Source organism: Boleophthalmus pectinirostris, unplaced genomic scaffold (assembly GCF_026225935.1).
Source record: "Boleophthalmus pectinirostris isolate CB_2022bp ecotype Guang Dong unplaced genomic scaffold, ASM2622593v1 HiC_scaffold_23, whole genome shotgun sequence".
NCBI classification, from domain to species: domain Eukaryota; kingdom Metazoa; phylum Chordata; class Actinopteri; order Gobiiformes; family Gobiidae; genus Boleophthalmus; species Boleophthalmus pectinirostris.
In genome coordinates this window covers 23,775,048-23,792,952 of record NW_026571207.1, presented here as the reverse complement: position 1 = coordinate 23,792,952, position 17,905 = coordinate 23,775,048, and the positions used below count along the sequence as shown (strand labels likewise).

The 17,905-nt window shown below is 41.9% G+C and overlaps 3 protein-coding genes across 3 annotated transcripts; all 3 read right to left on the bottom strand.

The window, feature by feature from the left end:
* Positions 1-1,453: 1,453 nt before the first annotated feature.
* Positions 1,454-3,909, bottom strand: LOC110160704 (protocadherin alpha-C2-like). The gene is given in 2 exon segments (XM_020925381.2): positions 1,454-2,521; positions 2,524-3,909. Coding segments are annotated over 2 exon segments (2,454 nt in total).
* Positions 3,910-4,552: 643 nt separating this feature from the next.
* LOC110155102 (protocadherin Fat 4) lies at positions 4,553-10,725 on the bottom strand. Its single transcript, XM_055159040.1, is given in 5 exon segments — positions 4,553-4,561; positions 4,799-7,140; positions 7,192-7,243; positions 8,340-10,008; positions 10,010-10,725. Coding segments are annotated over 5 exon segments (4,788 nt in total).
* A 596-nt stretch (positions 10,726-11,321) lies between these two features.
* Positions 11,322-13,757, bottom strand: LOC110155100 (protocadherin alpha-C2-like). Its single transcript, XM_020919157.2, has one exon. The coding sequence runs from the start codon at positions 13,755-13,757 to the stop codon at positions 11,322-11,324; it is 2,436 nt and encodes an 811-aa protein (XP_020774816.2).
* Positions 13,758-17,905: the final 4,148 nt, after the last annotated feature.

Genomic DNA, 17,905 nt, shown 5'->3' with positions numbered 1-17,905 from the left:
CTCAGTCCGGGACAGCTCAGAGATGTGTTTATTATTATATTATTATTATTATTATTATATTATTATTAATCACTCATCTAGACATCCCAGTAATCACTTAATTGTGCTACTCTCCACACTCAGTAACTGAGGTTTACTCTGATTTAACAGGACAGTATCATTTTCACACAAGATGCAGGTATACTTTCTCTTTGGATTTCAACAAGGAATGCATTTGTTTCCCAGTGGAATAAGGCCAACATGAATAAAAGAAAAAGTAGTCTAACCTGGCACTGTAAGATCTATTTCATACTTAATTGATTTGTAGGAGATGTGTAAAATATGGTATGGTAAGATTTTTTTTTTTCCCCTTAATTTTTACCAATGTTTATAAAGTAGCATGTTAAACATTTAATAGGTGTATGTCTTGTTACAATTTGGTCATGTGTCTGCTGCAGATGCATACATGAAGACTATAACAATTGTGCGTATCCTAAAGTCCCACAGGACAAGCTGATACTGTATTAATCAAACACAAAAGCTGAGAATATTGCCATCTTATAAGATTAGCAGTTATTTAAAAATTCACTATATAACTTTTTTAAAGGAGGGTAAGTCACCTGCTTGTCTCCATGAATATGTAACTACTCCGCATTCAGTGTTCAGCAATATGGCATTAAACTAATCTGGTGATGCTATAGGTAAAGTCACAGGTCAACTATGTGAAAAGGCGACCCCACTCACATAAAAAAGAATATATGTTTTTTGTTTTTGTTGAAATAAAAACACCTGTAATTGAATAAATGCTATGGATATGTTTCATGTCATGTGTGGAACATTCCAAGCAAAGCAATAACAAGCAGGTGAAAGACTATCAAAGATCTTCATTCAGTCATGCAAAGTTTTATATCTTAGGTTGAATTACTTACTTATTGTATGGGTATTACCTTTGTTTTTAATGTTATACAGCACCTATGTAACAACATTCCTTTGAGAATGTGAGGCATATGGAATGTTAAGAATGGAAAGATGGAGCGCATTGATATGTATTGTGAAGAAAACATGACATATTTAAAGTTGTCATAAAATGAAGATGAATGTGAGTCTGACTTTTTTTTTTAATGGATGCAGCAACAATAGAAACAGATCTGTTGGATAGAAATGTATTGATTTTAAGACAGAATTGATAATAAGTTGTGGAGGGTAGTTTGTAGGATTGTTTTTAATGACTGTAAATTCCTTCGTGTTATATTTTTGTATGAAAAGCGATTTACTAATAAAGTTTGATAGGTATACAGATTATTTGTTTATTAAATTTGAAAACATATATTTTCCTTCAATCATTATGATATAAATGTATTATTTAATGTTTACAACTCATGAATTAATTTATATGAAACATACTGTCAATCAAATAAGTTTTTAATATCTAGTTTTATGTGTTCACAATATTCATAATTCTAGTACGTTAGATTTAGATATCAAAATTATTTTGGAGAGCCAAAGAGGCCTGTACCTGCAGAGTGGAGGCTGCAGAGTCGCTGGTGTCTGATACTCCTGTGCCTCGTGGTATACTGGACACTATGTATCTGGAGCCTTTGGGCACAGGCTGTCTCACCACCAGTTTTCCTTTCCTGGTCTCTGCCAGGAACAGGCTGTACCAGTAGGCATCGTTGGACACCAGAGTGGAGTCTGCGATGGTGGAGTTCCTCTCACTGATCACACTGTTCCTGCAGGGAGGAGGAGCTTTGCTGCTGGACTTGGGTTTCTGACACTTGAGTACGATGGTGACCAGTATGGTGATGAGCAGGAGGAAGGAGACTGAGCCCAGACCAATGACCAGATACAGGTTCAGGTCTGAGAAGATGTCGTACTCCAGAGGCACCTCGGTCATGTCAGAGTAGGCCTTCACGGCCGTCTCCACCGTGGACAGTTTGATGGTCACTGTGGCCGACAGGGAGGGCTGCCCGTTGTCCTTGGCAACCACCACCAGCTGCTGGTGGCGCGGGTCTCTGTAACTGAACATCCTCATGGTGCGGATCTCTCCGTTGTATTGGTCCAGACTGAACAGTGTGGCGTCAGTGACCTGTAGAAACTGGTAGGTGATGCGAGAGTTGTGCACAGAGTCAATGTCCAGAGCGATCACTTTGGCCACCAGCGAGCCTTTATCAGTGGACCTGGGGATCTTCTCCTCCACCACTGAGCCGTGTGCGCGCCACGGAGACACGATGACCGGAGCGTTGTCGTTTTGGTCCACAATAATGATGTGAACAGTCACGTTACTGCTCAGAGGAGGAGAGCCCGAGTCTCTGGCCTCGATGTGGAACAGAAACTCCTTCTCTATCTCATAGTCAAATGTTTTGAGCGCGTACAAGTTCCCGTTCTCTGGGTTGATGGAGAACAGCATGGACATGGAGGTGTTGGCTACCTCCTTCTCCAGGATGAAGTAAACTAGATACTGGTTTTCATGGAGGTCAGGGTCAAAGGCCGTGAGTGAGCCGAGCAGGGCTCCTGGAGCGTTATTCTCTGGGACACGTATAGTGTGTAAAAGGACTGGGGGAACTGTGGCACATTGTCGTTCACGTCCAGCAGCTCTAAAGTCATAGTCTCATTGTCAGATAATGGAGGAGAGCCTCTGTCTGTGACAGTGAAGGTGATGTCGTACTCAGGGACTTTCTCCCGGTCTAAAGGCTCAGACACCACCAGTTCATAATAGTTATCAGAAGACTGGCGCAGTGTAAAAGGTAAATTAGGTGGAACAGAGAGATCAACCAGCCCATTGTTCCCAGAATCTTTGTCATTAACACTGACTACAGCTATGACTGTGTCTATGGGCTCATTTTCCTTAATTGGACTTTGAAAAGATTTAATTGAAATATCTGGGTGGTTGTCATTCATGTCTGTGACCTGTATAGTCACTTTACAATGTCCAGATAATGGGTTAGGCCCCTTGTCACTGGCAATGACCTCCATTTCATAAATCTTAAAATCTTCATAATTGATCATTTCTTTGACTCTGATTTCACCATTGTCCGGGTTCAGAGTAAACATGTTCTGTGTCCTCTCTGATGTGTACAGGCTGTAAGAGTAAACTAAATCAGAGTTGGAGCCTTCATCTAAATCTGTAGCATTCAGTTTAATCACTAAACTGCCAACTGGGGAATTTTCTAAAACATCAACAACATACTTGTCTTCATCAAACGAAGGGGCGTTGTCGTTCACGTCAAGCACGCGGACAATAATGCTGGCTGTACCTGTGCGCGTGGGGACCCCTCCATCCACCGCGGTGAGAATCAGATTATGAACAGCCTGCTGCTCTCTGTCCAATGTCTTTTTCAAAACCAAATCTGCAAACTTGGACCCATCTCTGCTTGTCTGAATTTCTAGACCAAAATATTCACTTACGCTCAGATGATAATCTTTAACTGAATTTGTCCCAACGTCTGGGTCTACCGCATTATTTAGAGAAAACCTCTCTCCAATGGGACTTGATTCAGAAATGTCCAAATGCATCGTCCCGCGACGGAAATGTGGAGCGTTGTCATTAATATCCGTTACCTCAACCTCAATATTAAACATGCGCACAGGATTTTCTATCGTTGCGTCTAATTTAAGGAAGCAGTAAGCTGCTGTTTTCAATGGACACAAAAACTCCCTATCGATCCTTTCTAAAATTAACAGTTCCCCCGTGTCTTTGTTAATGTCAAGATATTTTTTGTTTCCTACCACGTCAATGCGCATTTCTCTTCTTTTGAGAGTCTTTACGTCCAAGCCCAAATCTGTCGCTAAATTGGCGACCACAGCTCCTTCCTCCATTTCTTCAGGAATAGAATAATGGGTGATGGTGGCCACCACTTCCATTGAAGTTAGAAAAACAACTAATGGTAAAATGCGCGGTTTCCAAAGATAACATGCATCTTGATAGATCATGTTTAATGTTGTATTATCCGTCTGTGAGATGTCCTTAAATAGAAAATGAAAAACGATTTAGACAGTGCAGTGTTGCGAGCAACGAAACCCTTCTGAGCTCAGTTCTGAGTAACAACCGCCCTCCAATGAGAGCGCGATTTCGGAATGACATCATGTTAGTATGTTTTTGTGGACAGCAGCGACAAAGCTGTCTGTTTGGAAATTACGCTGTCCGCGTAACACGTACCGATGTTTTTAGGCTTGTTTGTCCAATAATACATTACAGTCAGTTAATTCACATTTACATACAACTAAGATGAGAGGTTTCTTTGTTTATTTTGTTTTTATTGATTTACTTATTTATTTTAACTTGAATATTATCATTGTGTTTGCATATTTATCAAACTATCGTCTGTAGTACCAGTGCTATTAACTTAGGTGTAAAGAACTACCATCTAGTTTCATAGTCTGCAATAAGGTTGCATAAATTGATCACATTCAAATATAAATGAAGGCCCATTAAAGTAACAGTTAACATACAGATTTATTATTGTTGTTGTTGTTGTTGTTGTTTGTTGTTGTTGTTGTTATTTATTCAGATAAAAGTAGTAAGATGAGGAAGACCAGTTAAAAAGCTTGTATTATGAAGTCATGTCCACTTGCTTTACAACACCTACAGATGAACAAATTCTCAAAGTGTTTAATATTTAATTTTAATGCATTGTATAGAAATATAATCAGTTTCATGAGCCTTGATAGGTTTAGTATAAGTAGTAATCTGTGTGTTCAGTTTAACTTGAGAGTGTCATTAAACAAAAAGAGATTGCTTAAGTTCAAGTTAAAATCTGAAATGTTACTTCCACTGTAACAAGTAATCTGTTCTTGATGTAGGTCTACTATGCAAACTTACCTGCAGAGTGGAGGCTGCAGAGTCGCTGGTGTCTGATACTCCTGTGCCTCGTGGTATACTGGACACTATGTATCTGGAGCCTTTGGGCACAGGCTGTCTCACCACCAGTTTTCCTTTCCTGGTCTCTGCCAGGAACAGGCTGTACCAGTAGGCATCGTTGGACACCAGAGTGGAGTCTGCGATGGTGGAGTTCCTCTCACTGATCACACTGTTCCTGCAGGGAGGAGGAGCTTTGCTGCTGGACTTGGGTTTCTGACACTTGAGTACGATGGTGACCAGTATGGTGATGAGCAGGAGGAAGGAGACCGAGCCCAGACCAATGACCAGATACAGGTTCAGGTCTGAGAAGATGTCGTACTCCAGAGGCACCTCGGTCATGTCAGAGTAGGCCTTCACGGCCGTCTCCACCGTGGAAAGTTTGATGGTCACTGTGGCTGACAGGGAGGGCTGCCCGTTGTCCTTGGCCACCACCACCAGCTGCTGGTGGCGCGGGTCTCTGTAACTGAACATCCTCATGGTGCGGATCTCTCCGTTGTATTGGTCCAGATTGAACAGTGTGGCGTCAGTGACCTGTAGAAACTGGTAGGTGATGCGAGAGTTGTGCACAGAGTCAATGTCCAGAGCGATCACTTTGGCCACCAGCGAGCCTTTATCAGTGGACCTGGGGATCTTCTCCTCCACCACTGAGCCGTGTGCGCGCCACGGAGACACGATGACCGGAGCGTTGTCGTTTTGGTCCACAATAATGATGTGAACAGTCACGTTACTGCTCAGAGGAGGAGAGCCCGAGTCTCTGGCCTCGATGTGGAACAGAAACTCCTTCTCTATCTCATAGTCAAATGTTTTGAGCGCGTACAAGTTCCCGTTCTCTGGGTTGATGGAGAACAGCATGGACATGGAGGTGTTGGCTACCTCCTTCTCCAGGATGAAGTAAACTAGATACTGGTTTTCATGGAGGTCAGGGTCAAAGGCCGTGAGTGAGCCGAGCAGGGCTCCTGGAGCGTTATTCTCTGGGACACGTATAGTGTAAAAGGACTGGGGGAACTGTGGCACATTGTCGTTCACGTCCAGCAGCTCTAAAGTCATAGTCTCATTGTCAGATAATGGAGGAGAGCCTCTGTCTGTGACAGTGAAGGTGATGTCGTACTCAGGGACTTTCTCCCGGTCTAAAGGCTCAGACACCACCAGTTCATAATAGTTATCAGAAGACTGGCGCAGTTTAAAAGGTAAATTAGGTGGAACAGAGAGATCAACCAGCCCATTGTTCCCAGAATCTTTGTCATTAACACTGACTACAGCTATGACTGTGTCTATGGGCTCATTTTCCTTAATTGGACTTTGAAAAGATTTAATTGAAATATCTGGGTGGTTGTCATTCATGTCTGTGACCTGTATAGTCACTTTACAATGTCCAGATAATGGGTTAGGTCCCTTGTCACTGGCAATGACCTCCATTTCATAAATCTTAAAATCTTCATAATTGATCATCTCTTTCACTCTGATTTCACCATTGTCCGGGTTCAGAGTAAACATGTTCTGTGTCCTCTCTGATGTGTACAGGCTGTAAGAGTAAACTAAATCAGAGTTGGAGCCTTCATCTAAATCTGTAGCATTCAGTTTAATCACTAAACTGCCAACTGGGGAATTTTCTAAAACATCAACAACATACTTGTCTTCATCAAACGAAGGGGCGTTGTCGTTCACGTCAAGCACGCGGACAATAATGCTGGCTGTACCTGTGCGCGTGGGGACCCCTCCATCCACCGCGGTGAGAATCAGATTATGAACAGCCTGCTGCTCTCTGTCCAATGCCTTTTTCAAAACCAAATCTGCAAACTTGGACCCATCTCTCCCTGTTTGGATCTCAATTTGAAAATACTCGTTTACGCTCAGATGATAATCTTTAACCGAATTTGTTCCCACATCCGGATCAACGGCGTTATTCAGTGAAAACCTCTCTCCAACGGGACTTGATTCAGAAATGTCCAAATGCATCGTCCCGCGACGGAAATGTGGAGCGTTGTCATTAATATCCGTTACCTCAACCTCAATATTAAACATGCGTATTGGGTTTTCTATCGTAGCATCCAATTTTAGAAAGCAGTAAGTTGTGGTTTTCAATGGACACAAAAATTCCCTGTCGATCCTTTCTAAAATAAACAGTTCCCCCGTGTCTTTGTTAATGTCAAGATATTTTTTGTTTCCTACCACGTCAATGCGCATTTCTCTTCTTTTGAGAGTCTTTACGTCCAAGCCCAAATCTGTCGCTAAATTGGCGACCACAGCTCCTTCCTCCATTTCTTCGGGAACAGAATAATGGGTGATGGTGGCCACCACTTTTACTAAAATTAGAAGAATAACAAATGACAATACGCACCATTTCCAAACATAACGTAAATACTGATAGGTCATTTTTAGTGTTGTGCTATCCGTTTGAGAGACGTCCTTACGTTGAAAATGAAAAACGATTTACACAAAGCAGTGCTGGGCGCAACGAAGCGCTTCTGAGCTAAGTTCTGAGTAACGAACCGCCCTCCAATGAGAGCGCGATTTAGAGATGACATCATGTTTGTGTGTTTTTGTGGACAGCAGCGACAAATCTGTCTGTTTGGAAATGACGCCTTCACTCCAATAGATGTTTAGTTTAGCTGAAAATGCATTGTCTTAAAGATACATTTCCACTGATTTAATATAAGCTAAGTGAAGTTGTCTGGACTTTGGTTTTCGTTAGAAACTTTTGCATTATATAAAATGGTTTGATAAGTCTAAATATGGAACAGCAATGCCACTAACTTAAAATGTTACGACGGTCCTGTTCGCTGTAGATGAGCAGTATATGTCGACTGTTTTTGTGTTAACTTCTTTGCTTTTGGGGGTTTTCTTTGTTTTATGTTCAATTTGATGTTGTGTTTATTTTTTCAAAGCTAATAATTTTATAAATATTTTACAAACAGTATATCAATACTCTTTAGCAAAGGAGAAATTCAATTATGTCAACTGAACAGAAATGTTTGTTTGTTTGTTTTTGTTTGTTTTTGTCCATTTGACAGAAATTGAATTTCTCCTTTCCTATGGATCCTACCTAGATGACTAAGGGATTTCAGGAACATCACCATTCTTTCATACTCTACATTAATTAAACTAAATAAACCACACAATAAGGCATACTGTAATATAAAGCATATTTCCAAAATAAAGGACTGATGAGACAGAATTACCTATTAATTGTACACAAAGAAATAATTGAGTTTGAAGAGTACAGTATAGTGTAGTAGCAAAGATGCCAACAAAGTATATCCATAAACCAAATCTTATTCCATTCTTATTTCAAGCCATGTAAAAAAATAACAACAGTTCATGTTGAAAAAAAGCTATAACATATCCCTGGAGACAAGCAAAGTGAACCATCCATCAGAAGAGGTACAAGGAGTATCTTTAGGTTATTATTATTATTATTATTATTATTATTATTATTATTATTATTAATTTTTATTTGGTAATGCCAAAAGTGGGCAAATATTCTCCGAGTATGTGCACTTACCTGCAGAGTGGAGGCTGCAGAGTCGCTGGTGTCTGATACTCCTGTGCCTCGTGGTATACTGGACACTATGTATCTGGAGCCTTTGGGCACAGGCTGTCTCACCACCAGTTTTCCTTTCCTGGTCTCTGCCAGGAACAGGCTGTACCAGTAGGCATCGTTGGACACCAGAGTGGAGTCTGCGATGGTGGAGTTCCTCTCACTGATCACACTGTTCCTGCAGGGAGGAGGAGCTTTGCTGCTGGACTTGGGTTTCTGACACTTGAGTACGATGGTGACCAGTATGGTGATGAGCAGGAGGAAGGAGACCGAGCCCAGACCAATGACCAGATACAGGTTCAGGTCGAAGATGTCGTACTCCAGAGGCACCTCGGTCATGTCAGAGTAGGCCTTCACGGCCGTCTCCACCGTGGACAGTTTGATGGTCACTGTGGCCGACAGGGAGGGCTGCCCGTTGTCCTTGGCAACCACCACCAGCTGCTGGTGGCGCGGGTCTCTGTAACTGAACATCCTCATGGTGCGGATCTCTCCGTTGTATTGGTCCAGATTGAACAGTGTGGCGTCAGTGACCTGTAGAAACTGGTAGGTGATGCGAGAGTTGTGCACAGAGTCAGTGTCCAGAGCGATCACTTTGGCCACCAGCGAGCCTTTATCAGTGGACCTGGGGATCTTCTCCTCCACCACTGAGCCGTGTGCGCGCCACGGAGACACGATGACCGGAGCGTTGTCATTTTGGTCCACAATAATGATGTGAACAGTCACGTTACTGCTCAGAGGAGGAGAGCCCGAGTCTCTGGCCTCGATGTGGAACAGAAACTCCTTCTCTATCTCATAGTCAAATGTTTTGAGCGCGTACAAGTTCCCGTTCTCTGGGTTGATGGAGAACAGCATGGACATGGAGGTGTTGGCTACCTCCTTCTCCAGGATGAAGTAAACTAGATACTGGTTTTCATGGAGGTCAGGGTCAAAGGCCGTGAGTGAGCCGAGCAGGGCTCCTGGAGCGTTATTCTCTGGGACACGTATAGTGTAAAAGGACTGGGGGAACTGTGGCACATTGTCGTTCACGTCCAGCAGCTCTAAAGTCATAGTCTCATTGTCAGATAATGGAGGAGAGCCTCTGTCTGTGACAGTGAAGGTGATGTCGTACTCAGGGACTTTCTCCCGGTCTAAAGGCTCAGACACCACCAGTTCATAATAGTTATCAGAAGACTGGCGCAGTGTAAAAGGCATGTGACGAGGAATATGGAGAGTGACCTCTCCATTGTCTCCTGAGTCTTTATCACTGACACTGACCACAGCTATCACTGTGTCCACCTCTATGTCCTCACCAACAGGGCTCTGAAAAGACTTAATAGATATTTCTGGGTGATTATCATTCATGTCTTCAACAATAACTCTTACTGTACATTGGCCTGATAAACTATTGACTCCTTTATCAGTGGCAATAATCTCCATATCATAGATTTTATTATCTTCATAATTTAACACGCCTTTGACTGTAATTTCACCAGATTTAGGGTTTAGATTAAATGTCTCTTGGGCTTTTTCTGATGTATAAAGGCTGTATGAATATGATACATCTGAATTTGATCCCTCATCCAAATCACTTGCGTTAAGGTTAATAACAAGGCTACCTACAGGGGCATTTTCCTGTATACTAACAGTATACCGTCTGGTCAAAGACAGGGGCATTGTCATTTGTGTCTAGTACCTGAACAATAACGCTTGCTGTTCCAGACCCAGCTGGCGTCCCACCGTCTATAGCGGTTAGAATTAAATTGAAGACGGCCTGGCGCTCGCGGTCCAAAGCTTTTGCTAAAATCAAATCCGCAAGTTTTGATCCATCTCTGCTTGTTTGGACCTCTAAAGTAAAGTGTTCACTCTCGCTCAGATGGTACGTTTTTACTGTATTAATCCCAACGTCTGGATCCACTGCATTACTCAGAGAGAATCTTTCCCCAATAGGTGTAGACTCGGATATGTCCAAATGTATCACATCGCGTCGGAACTGTGGGGCGTTGTCATTAATGTCCAAAATCTCAATCTCTATGTTGAATATTCGCACAGGATTTTCAAGTATGACCTCCATTTTTAAGTAACAAGATGATAACATTTTGGGGCAAAGGGTTTCTCTGTCAATCCTCTCTGCAACGAATAGCTCACCCGTGTCTTTGTTTATCTCAAGGTATTTTTTGTTTGCGATTAGGTCAATGCGCATTTTTCTATTATTCAGTGTTTTCACATCCAGGCCCAAATCGGTAGCGAGGTTAGACACGATAGATCTCACTTTCATCTCCTCCGGGATAGTGTAATGTGTCACTGAAGCAGGGACGAGGCGAAGACAAGAAAAAAATACGAAGACCATCACGTACCTTTGCCACGACTGCATTGTTACACTGGGTTTCATTGTGTGCAGGATACGAGTCTTTGGCATCTCCTTTCTAATGTGTAATCCAACGGGTAAGGCTGTAGTTTTGATATTTCGGCAGAGACGCGTACACTGGTAAAGAAACTTACAATGCTTGATGCGTTCAAGTAAAATGCGTGTAAAATCTTCGTTCCAGCTCGAAGGCGATAGTCATGAGTTGGTTCCTGCCATTTTGCTTTTACGTCACCATGTTTGCATCGTTCAATTTTTCTGGTGAACAGCGACACTCTTGAGAATCTAAACGTTTTGGTTATGGATCAAACAGTATTGACAAAAAATAGCTAACACGGTATTATTATTATTGTTGTTTTTGTTGTTCTATTTTTTATTATTATATTCATCACCGAATTCGCAATGCAATTTTTTTTTATATCTAATACAGTGAAATAAATTGATGCATGATTTAAGAGATATAAAGGTGCAACGTAAACTATTGAGAGGTCATTGTCGTTGTGTATTTTTATGTTTTTATTATTTCTGAATAGTAAAAACTGTATTTAGATATCTTAAAATGTCTGTAAAAATAAATGGTTTATTCAAACACATGCATCATTTTCTTAAAGCAGGAAAAACAGCTTTGATGGCATTCTTACCTGCAGAGTGGAGGCTGCAGAGTCGCTGGTGTCTGATACTCCTGTGCCTCGTGGTATACTGGACACTATGTATCTGGAGCCTTTGGGCACAGGCTGTCTCACCACCAGTTTTCCTTTCCTGGTCTCTGCCAGGAACAGGCTGTACCAGTAGGCATCGTTGGACACCAGAGTGGAGTCTGCGATGGTGGAGTTCCTCTCACTGATCACACTGTTCCTGCAGGGAGGAGGAGCTTTGCTGCTGGACTTGGGTTTCTGACACTTGAGTACGATGGTGACCAGTATGGTGATGAGCAGGAGGAAGGAGACCGAGCCCAGACCAATGACCAGATACAGGTTCAGGTCTGAGAAGATGTCGTACTCCAGAGGCACCTCGGTCATGTCAGAGTAGGCCTTCACGGCCGTCTCCACCGTGGACAGTTTGATGGTCACTGTGGCCGACAGGGAGGGCTGCCCGTTGTCCTTGGCAACCACCACCAGCTGCTGGTGGCGCGGGTCTCTGTAACTGAACATCCTCATGGTGCGGATCTCTCCGTTGTATTGGTCCAGATTGAACAGTGTGGCGTCAGTGACCTGTAGAAACTGGTAGGTGATGCGAGAGTTGTGCACAGAGTCAGTGTCCAGAGCGATCACTTTGGCCACCAGCGAGCCTTTATCAGTGGACCTGGGGATCTTCTCCTCCACCACTGAGCCGTGTGCGCGCCACGGAGACACGATGACCGGAGCGTTGTCGTTTTGGTCCACAATAATGATGTGAACAGTCACGTTACTGCTCAGAGGAGGAGAGCCCGAGTCTCTGGCCTCGATGTGGAACAGAAACTCCTTCTCTATCTCATAGTCAAATGTTTTGAGCGCGTACAAGTTCCCGTTCTCTGGGTTGATGGAGAACAGCATGGACATGGAGGTGTTGGCTACCTCCTTCTCCAGGATGAAGTAAACTAGATACTGGTTTTCATGGAGGTCAGGGTCAAAGGCCGTGAGTGAGCCGAGCAGGGCTCCTGGAGCGTTATTCTCTGGGACACGTATAGTGTAAAAGGACTGGGGGAACTGTGGCACATTGTCGTTCACGTCCAGCAGCTCTAAAGTCATAGTCTCATTGTCAGATAATGGAGGAGAGCCTCTGTCTGTGACAGTGAAGGTGATGTCGTACTCAGGGACTTTCTCCCGGTCTAAAGGCTCAGACACCACCAGTTCATAATAGTTATCAGAAGACTGGCGCAGTGTAAAAGGCATGTGACGAGGAATATGGAGAGTGACCTCTCCATTGTCTCCTGAGTCTTTATCACTGACACTGACCACAGCTATCACTGTGTCCACCTCTATGTCCTCACCAACAGGGCTCTGAAAAGACTTAATAGATATTTCTGGGTGATTATCATTCATGTCTTCAACAATAACTCTTACTGTACATTGTCCTGATAAACTATTGACTCCTTTATCAGTGGCAATAATCTCCATATCATAGATTTTATTATCTTCATAATTTAACACGCCTTTAACTGTTATTTCACCAGTTTTTTGATTCAGATTAAATGTCTCTTGGGCTTTTTCTGATGTATAAAGGCTGTATGAATACGATACATCTGAGTTTGATCCCTCATCCAAATCTGTCGCATTTAAATAAACAACTAAACTGCCAACAGGAGAATTTTCCATTACTTTAATGTTATAATTGTCTTTATCAAATATAGGAGCATTATCATTAGTGTCCAGTACATGCACAATAATGCTCGCGGTGCCAGACCGAGCCGGTGTCCCGCCGTCTACAGCAGTCAGAACTAAATTGTGGACAGCCTGCTGCTCTCTGTCTAAAGTCTTTGTCAAAATCAGATCAGCCAGTTTTGTCCCGTCTCGTCCTGTTTGAACCTCAATATTAAAATGATCACTTTCACTCAAGTAATATGTTTTAAGTGTATTACTGTCAACATCAGGATCTACTGCGTTACTCAACGAAAATCTCTCTCCTTTCTGCGTGGCCTCTGATATGTCCAAATGAATAGCGTCTCTGCGAAAATGAGGGGCGTTGTCGTTTATGTCCACAATTTCGACCTCTATGTTAAATATTCTTAAAGGATTTTCTAGCGTTACTTCCAGTTTTAAGTAACAGGATGTAGCAGATTTTGTAGGGCAAATGTGTTCTCTGTCAATCTTTTCAACGATGTACAGCTCCCCCGTCTCTTTGTTCACGTCCAGATATTTCTTGTTCGCGATAATGTCAAGACGCATCTTTCTCTCGTTCAGTGTTTTCAAATCCAGGTTTAAGTCATTTGCGAGATTAGCAACAACAGATTCTTCTTTCATTTCTTCTGGTATGGAGTAATGAGTCACAGATGTAGAAACTCGATGCAGATAAGACAAAACAGTCAAAGCAAGCAGCACGTACCTTGTCCAGGCCGTCATCATAAGTCGTAATTTTACCTTTCAGATTGAGAAAATTCTTGGCCTGATATCATTCATAAAAACTCTGGAGCTGTACGGAGCACGGTGTCCTGGAGAACATGACCATTGAATGCAGCTTTTAAAAAAAGTAAATAAAATGCTTTCTCAATTCCGGAACCACCGCGCTTTCCATTGGCTTTGTGGTCCGCCCCACAGCGAGTCACTGTCAAATCTGTCTGAGCTTTTCATGAACCCAATAGCGCCACCCTAGATCTATTTTGTAATCTTTTTTTTATTAATTGCTTTCTTGAATACTGTACCATCTCACATCAGTAATTTTATATTTAGAACAAAGACTGAACAAGATTCATAGTTTTATATATATATATATATATATATATATATATATATATATTATATATATATATATATATATATATAATATGAATCTTGTTCAGATATATATATATAAAAATGTGTTTCTCACCTTCCACGGTGGTAGGTCTCTCTCACCCTCATTGAGCTCGGGTCCTCTACCAGAGGCCTGGGAGCTTGAGAGTTCTGCGCAGTATCTTTGCTGTTCCCAGTACTGCACTTTTCTGGACTGAGATGTCCGTTGTTTTTCCCGGTATCTGTTGTAGCCACTCTTCCAGTTTGGGGGTTACAGCCCCGAGTGCTCCGATCACCACAGGCACCACTGATGCCTTTACTTTCCAGGCTCTCTCCAGCTCTTCCTTGAGCCCCTGGTATTTCTCTAGCTTCTCGTGTTCCTTTTTCCTGATATTACCATCGCTTGGTATTGCGATGTCAACCACCACGGCTCTGCTCTGTTTCTTATCCACCACCACTATGTCTGGTTGGTTCGCCATCACCATTCTGTCAGTCTGGATCTGGAAGTCCCACAGGATCTTGGCTCGGTCATTCTCCACAACCTTTGGAGGTGTTTCCCACCTTGATCCTGGGGTTTCCAGCCCGTACTCTGCACAGATGTTTCTGTACACTATGCCCGCCACTTGGTTATGTCGCTCCATGTATGCTTTCCCTGCCAGCATCTTACACCCTGCAGTTATGTGCTGGACTGTCTCAGGAGCCTCTTTGCACAGTCTACACCGTGGGTCTTGTCTGGTGTGGTAGATCTGGGCCTCTATTGCTCGAGTGCCCAGGGCCTGCTCCTGAGCAGCCAGGATCAGTGCCTCTGTGCTGTCCTTCAGACCAGCCCTCTCAAGCCATTGGTAGGATTTCTTGATATCAGCCACTTCAGTTATGTTCCGGTGGTACGCCCCATGTAGGGGTTTGTCCTGCCATGATGGTCCCTCCAGCACCTCTTCCTCTGGACCCCACTGTCTGAGACATTCTCTGAGCACCTCATCTGCCGGGGCCTTGTCCTTGATGTACTCAAGGAGCTTGGATGTTTCATCCTGGACAGTGGTTCCCACACTCACTAGTCCTCGGCCCCCTTCCTTCCGGCCTGCGTACAGTCTCAGGGTGCTGGATTTGGGATGGAACCCTCCATGGTCAGGAGCTTTCGTGTCTTAACATCTGTGGTCTGTATCTCCTCCTTTGGCCAGCTTACAATCCCTGCAGGGTATCTGATCACTGGCAGGGCGTAGCTGTTGATTGCCTGCACCTTGTTCTTGCCATTGAGCTGGCTTCTAAGGACTTGCCTCACTCTTTGCAGGTATTTGGCCGTAGCCGCTTTCCTTGTTGCCTCTTCGAGGTTGCCATTTGCTTGTGGGATACCAAGGTACTTGTAACTGTCCTCAACGTCTGCTATTGTTCCCTCTGGGAGTGACACCCCCTCTGTGTGGACTACCTTCCCTCTCTTTGTCACCATCCTGCTACATTTCTCAAGCCCAAATGACATCCCAATGTCTGTACTGTAGATCCTTGTGGTGTGGATCAGTGAGTCGATGTCTCGCTCACTCTTAGCGTACAGCTTGATGTCATCCATGTAGAGGAGGTGACTGATGGTGGCCCCGTTTCTGAGTCGGTATCCATAGCCAGTGCGGTCGATTATTTGGCTGAGAGGGTTCAGGCCTATGCAGAACAGTAGTGGGGACAGTGAGTCTCCTTGGTATATGCCACATTTGATGGACACATGTGCAAGTGGCTTCCCCTTGGCTTCAAGGGTGGTTTTCCACAACCGCATCGAGTTCGCAATGAACGCCCTTAGAGTCCTGTTGATATTGTACAGCTTCAAGCATATATATATATATATATATATATATATATATATACATATATAAAACAAAAGAAAAGCAAACAAACCAGACAGATAATTATTATGGATGCAGATTTGATATATGTTTTTTTTTTTCTGTCCTGCCGTGTGACATGAATATGTACAAAAATCCCCAAATTATTAAAAAAAAAAAAATCAGTTCTACAACAACTGTAAAAAAGCGTTTTCAAAAGCACAAATTATTTTTTTGCGTAAGTCTTTTAATTTTAGACATTTTAGACTTGAGGTGTGACTCTTCTTGCCACTCCACTGGACATACACGACAAATTTGTCATGTCAGAAAATTCTAATAAATGACTTCACCGGTCTATAGTATTGGTTTCACTATTATGTAGTTGTCCGATCTTGAAGAATATCTTTTTAACAATTAGAATTTAAATCTTTCTGAAAAATTGCAGTTGTCACACCACAAGACATCAAACAGCTGCATGTCCAGTGTTTTTCAGAATAATTCGATTTAACAAAATAAAACAAAATGATCATTATTACATTTGTTCAGAGCGCTTCCTGGTGCATAAATGTCAGATGAGCTCCTCGTTTTTGTGTAACTGTCTTTTTAAATATGTGATTTTTTTTCTTGTACAATTTAGATTAAACTGCATTAAACTGCTTATATCTTTTCTTTAGATTTAAAGTAGCGATAAATTTGTAAAATTATTAAATCATGCTTTCCTTTATGCCGACACCTTTAAGAACTGTCTCTGACACAAGAGACTCATTGTAGAATTTTTTAAAGAAAAGTTTTCAAAACGGAGGACATTTGAGTGTTTAGTGTTAAAATACAAAGAAATGAATAGAGGACTTAATTCCAAAACTATATGTAATTTATAGAATGCATATTTGTGCACAGTTGATTAGAATTTTGGAGAAAGAAAAAAACATGAATTGGAAAGTCATTTAAAGTGAAAATGGGTTTCATGTCAAATACCCATATGCTAAAATAATCTTAGTCATAGGGAGAAAGCTTCCCTCTGTAGCAGCTCACTGTGTCTGTTTTCTGCCTCTTGGTTTTCAGATTATTCAATGTGATGATGTCATACTCCCAAATGAGGGGCAAGAGACAGATTTCCCTATTGATTACATTGTACTTTGCTATAAAATATCCAAAATGTAAACTCACAAATGTTGAACCGGGTATTTTCAATTCTTGACTAAAGCCTAGAACTCTGTATAACTGTAACAACATAATTTTTATTTTGATATTTTTAATTTTAGCTGCCCCCCATTTGTACTAATAAATATTGTCCTATAGCGTGCTGTGATGTCATCTGAAACACAGCAATACCAGAAACCCAGACGCCATCTACTGGTGATGTTTTCATTTAAAAATGTTTATATAATATGTAACAACTAAGATTAAATGTAAAATCACTTGTTTATAATTGGATATGCTTGTGTGTTTATTGTATTCAATATAATTATAATACCATCTTGAATTATGACTGGATATTATATAAATGGCTATAATTTGTTTTATTCATTGATTTAATTTACTGATATACTTTATAAATAATAATTATAATATATAATAATGAATAATAACAGCGAATAGCAAACTAATAATAGCTTCGTTTATTTATATATAAGTTGTAATTATGCAATTATGTATTTTACATTTTTTTTAAATCTGCCCCTTCATAAAGTATACTTTGAGCCTTTCAGCACCAGCATCTTTAAAGAATAGACCGGCTGTGCCCTCTAGTGGACAATTGCAGAAAGCGCATCACTGTCACTTTCAGGACCATGACAAAGGACAGCTCCCCTGCGCTGATGACCAGTGCAGCTCAATTAAAGCTCTTGTGTGGAGTGTCAGGGAGCAGTAATATATCATTATGAATTATTGCAAATGACACATAATATAATTTGTGTTTTAGATGAGTGAACTGACTTCCCCTTTAACGTCTCAGACACTTTTGGCTTGTGTTATTTT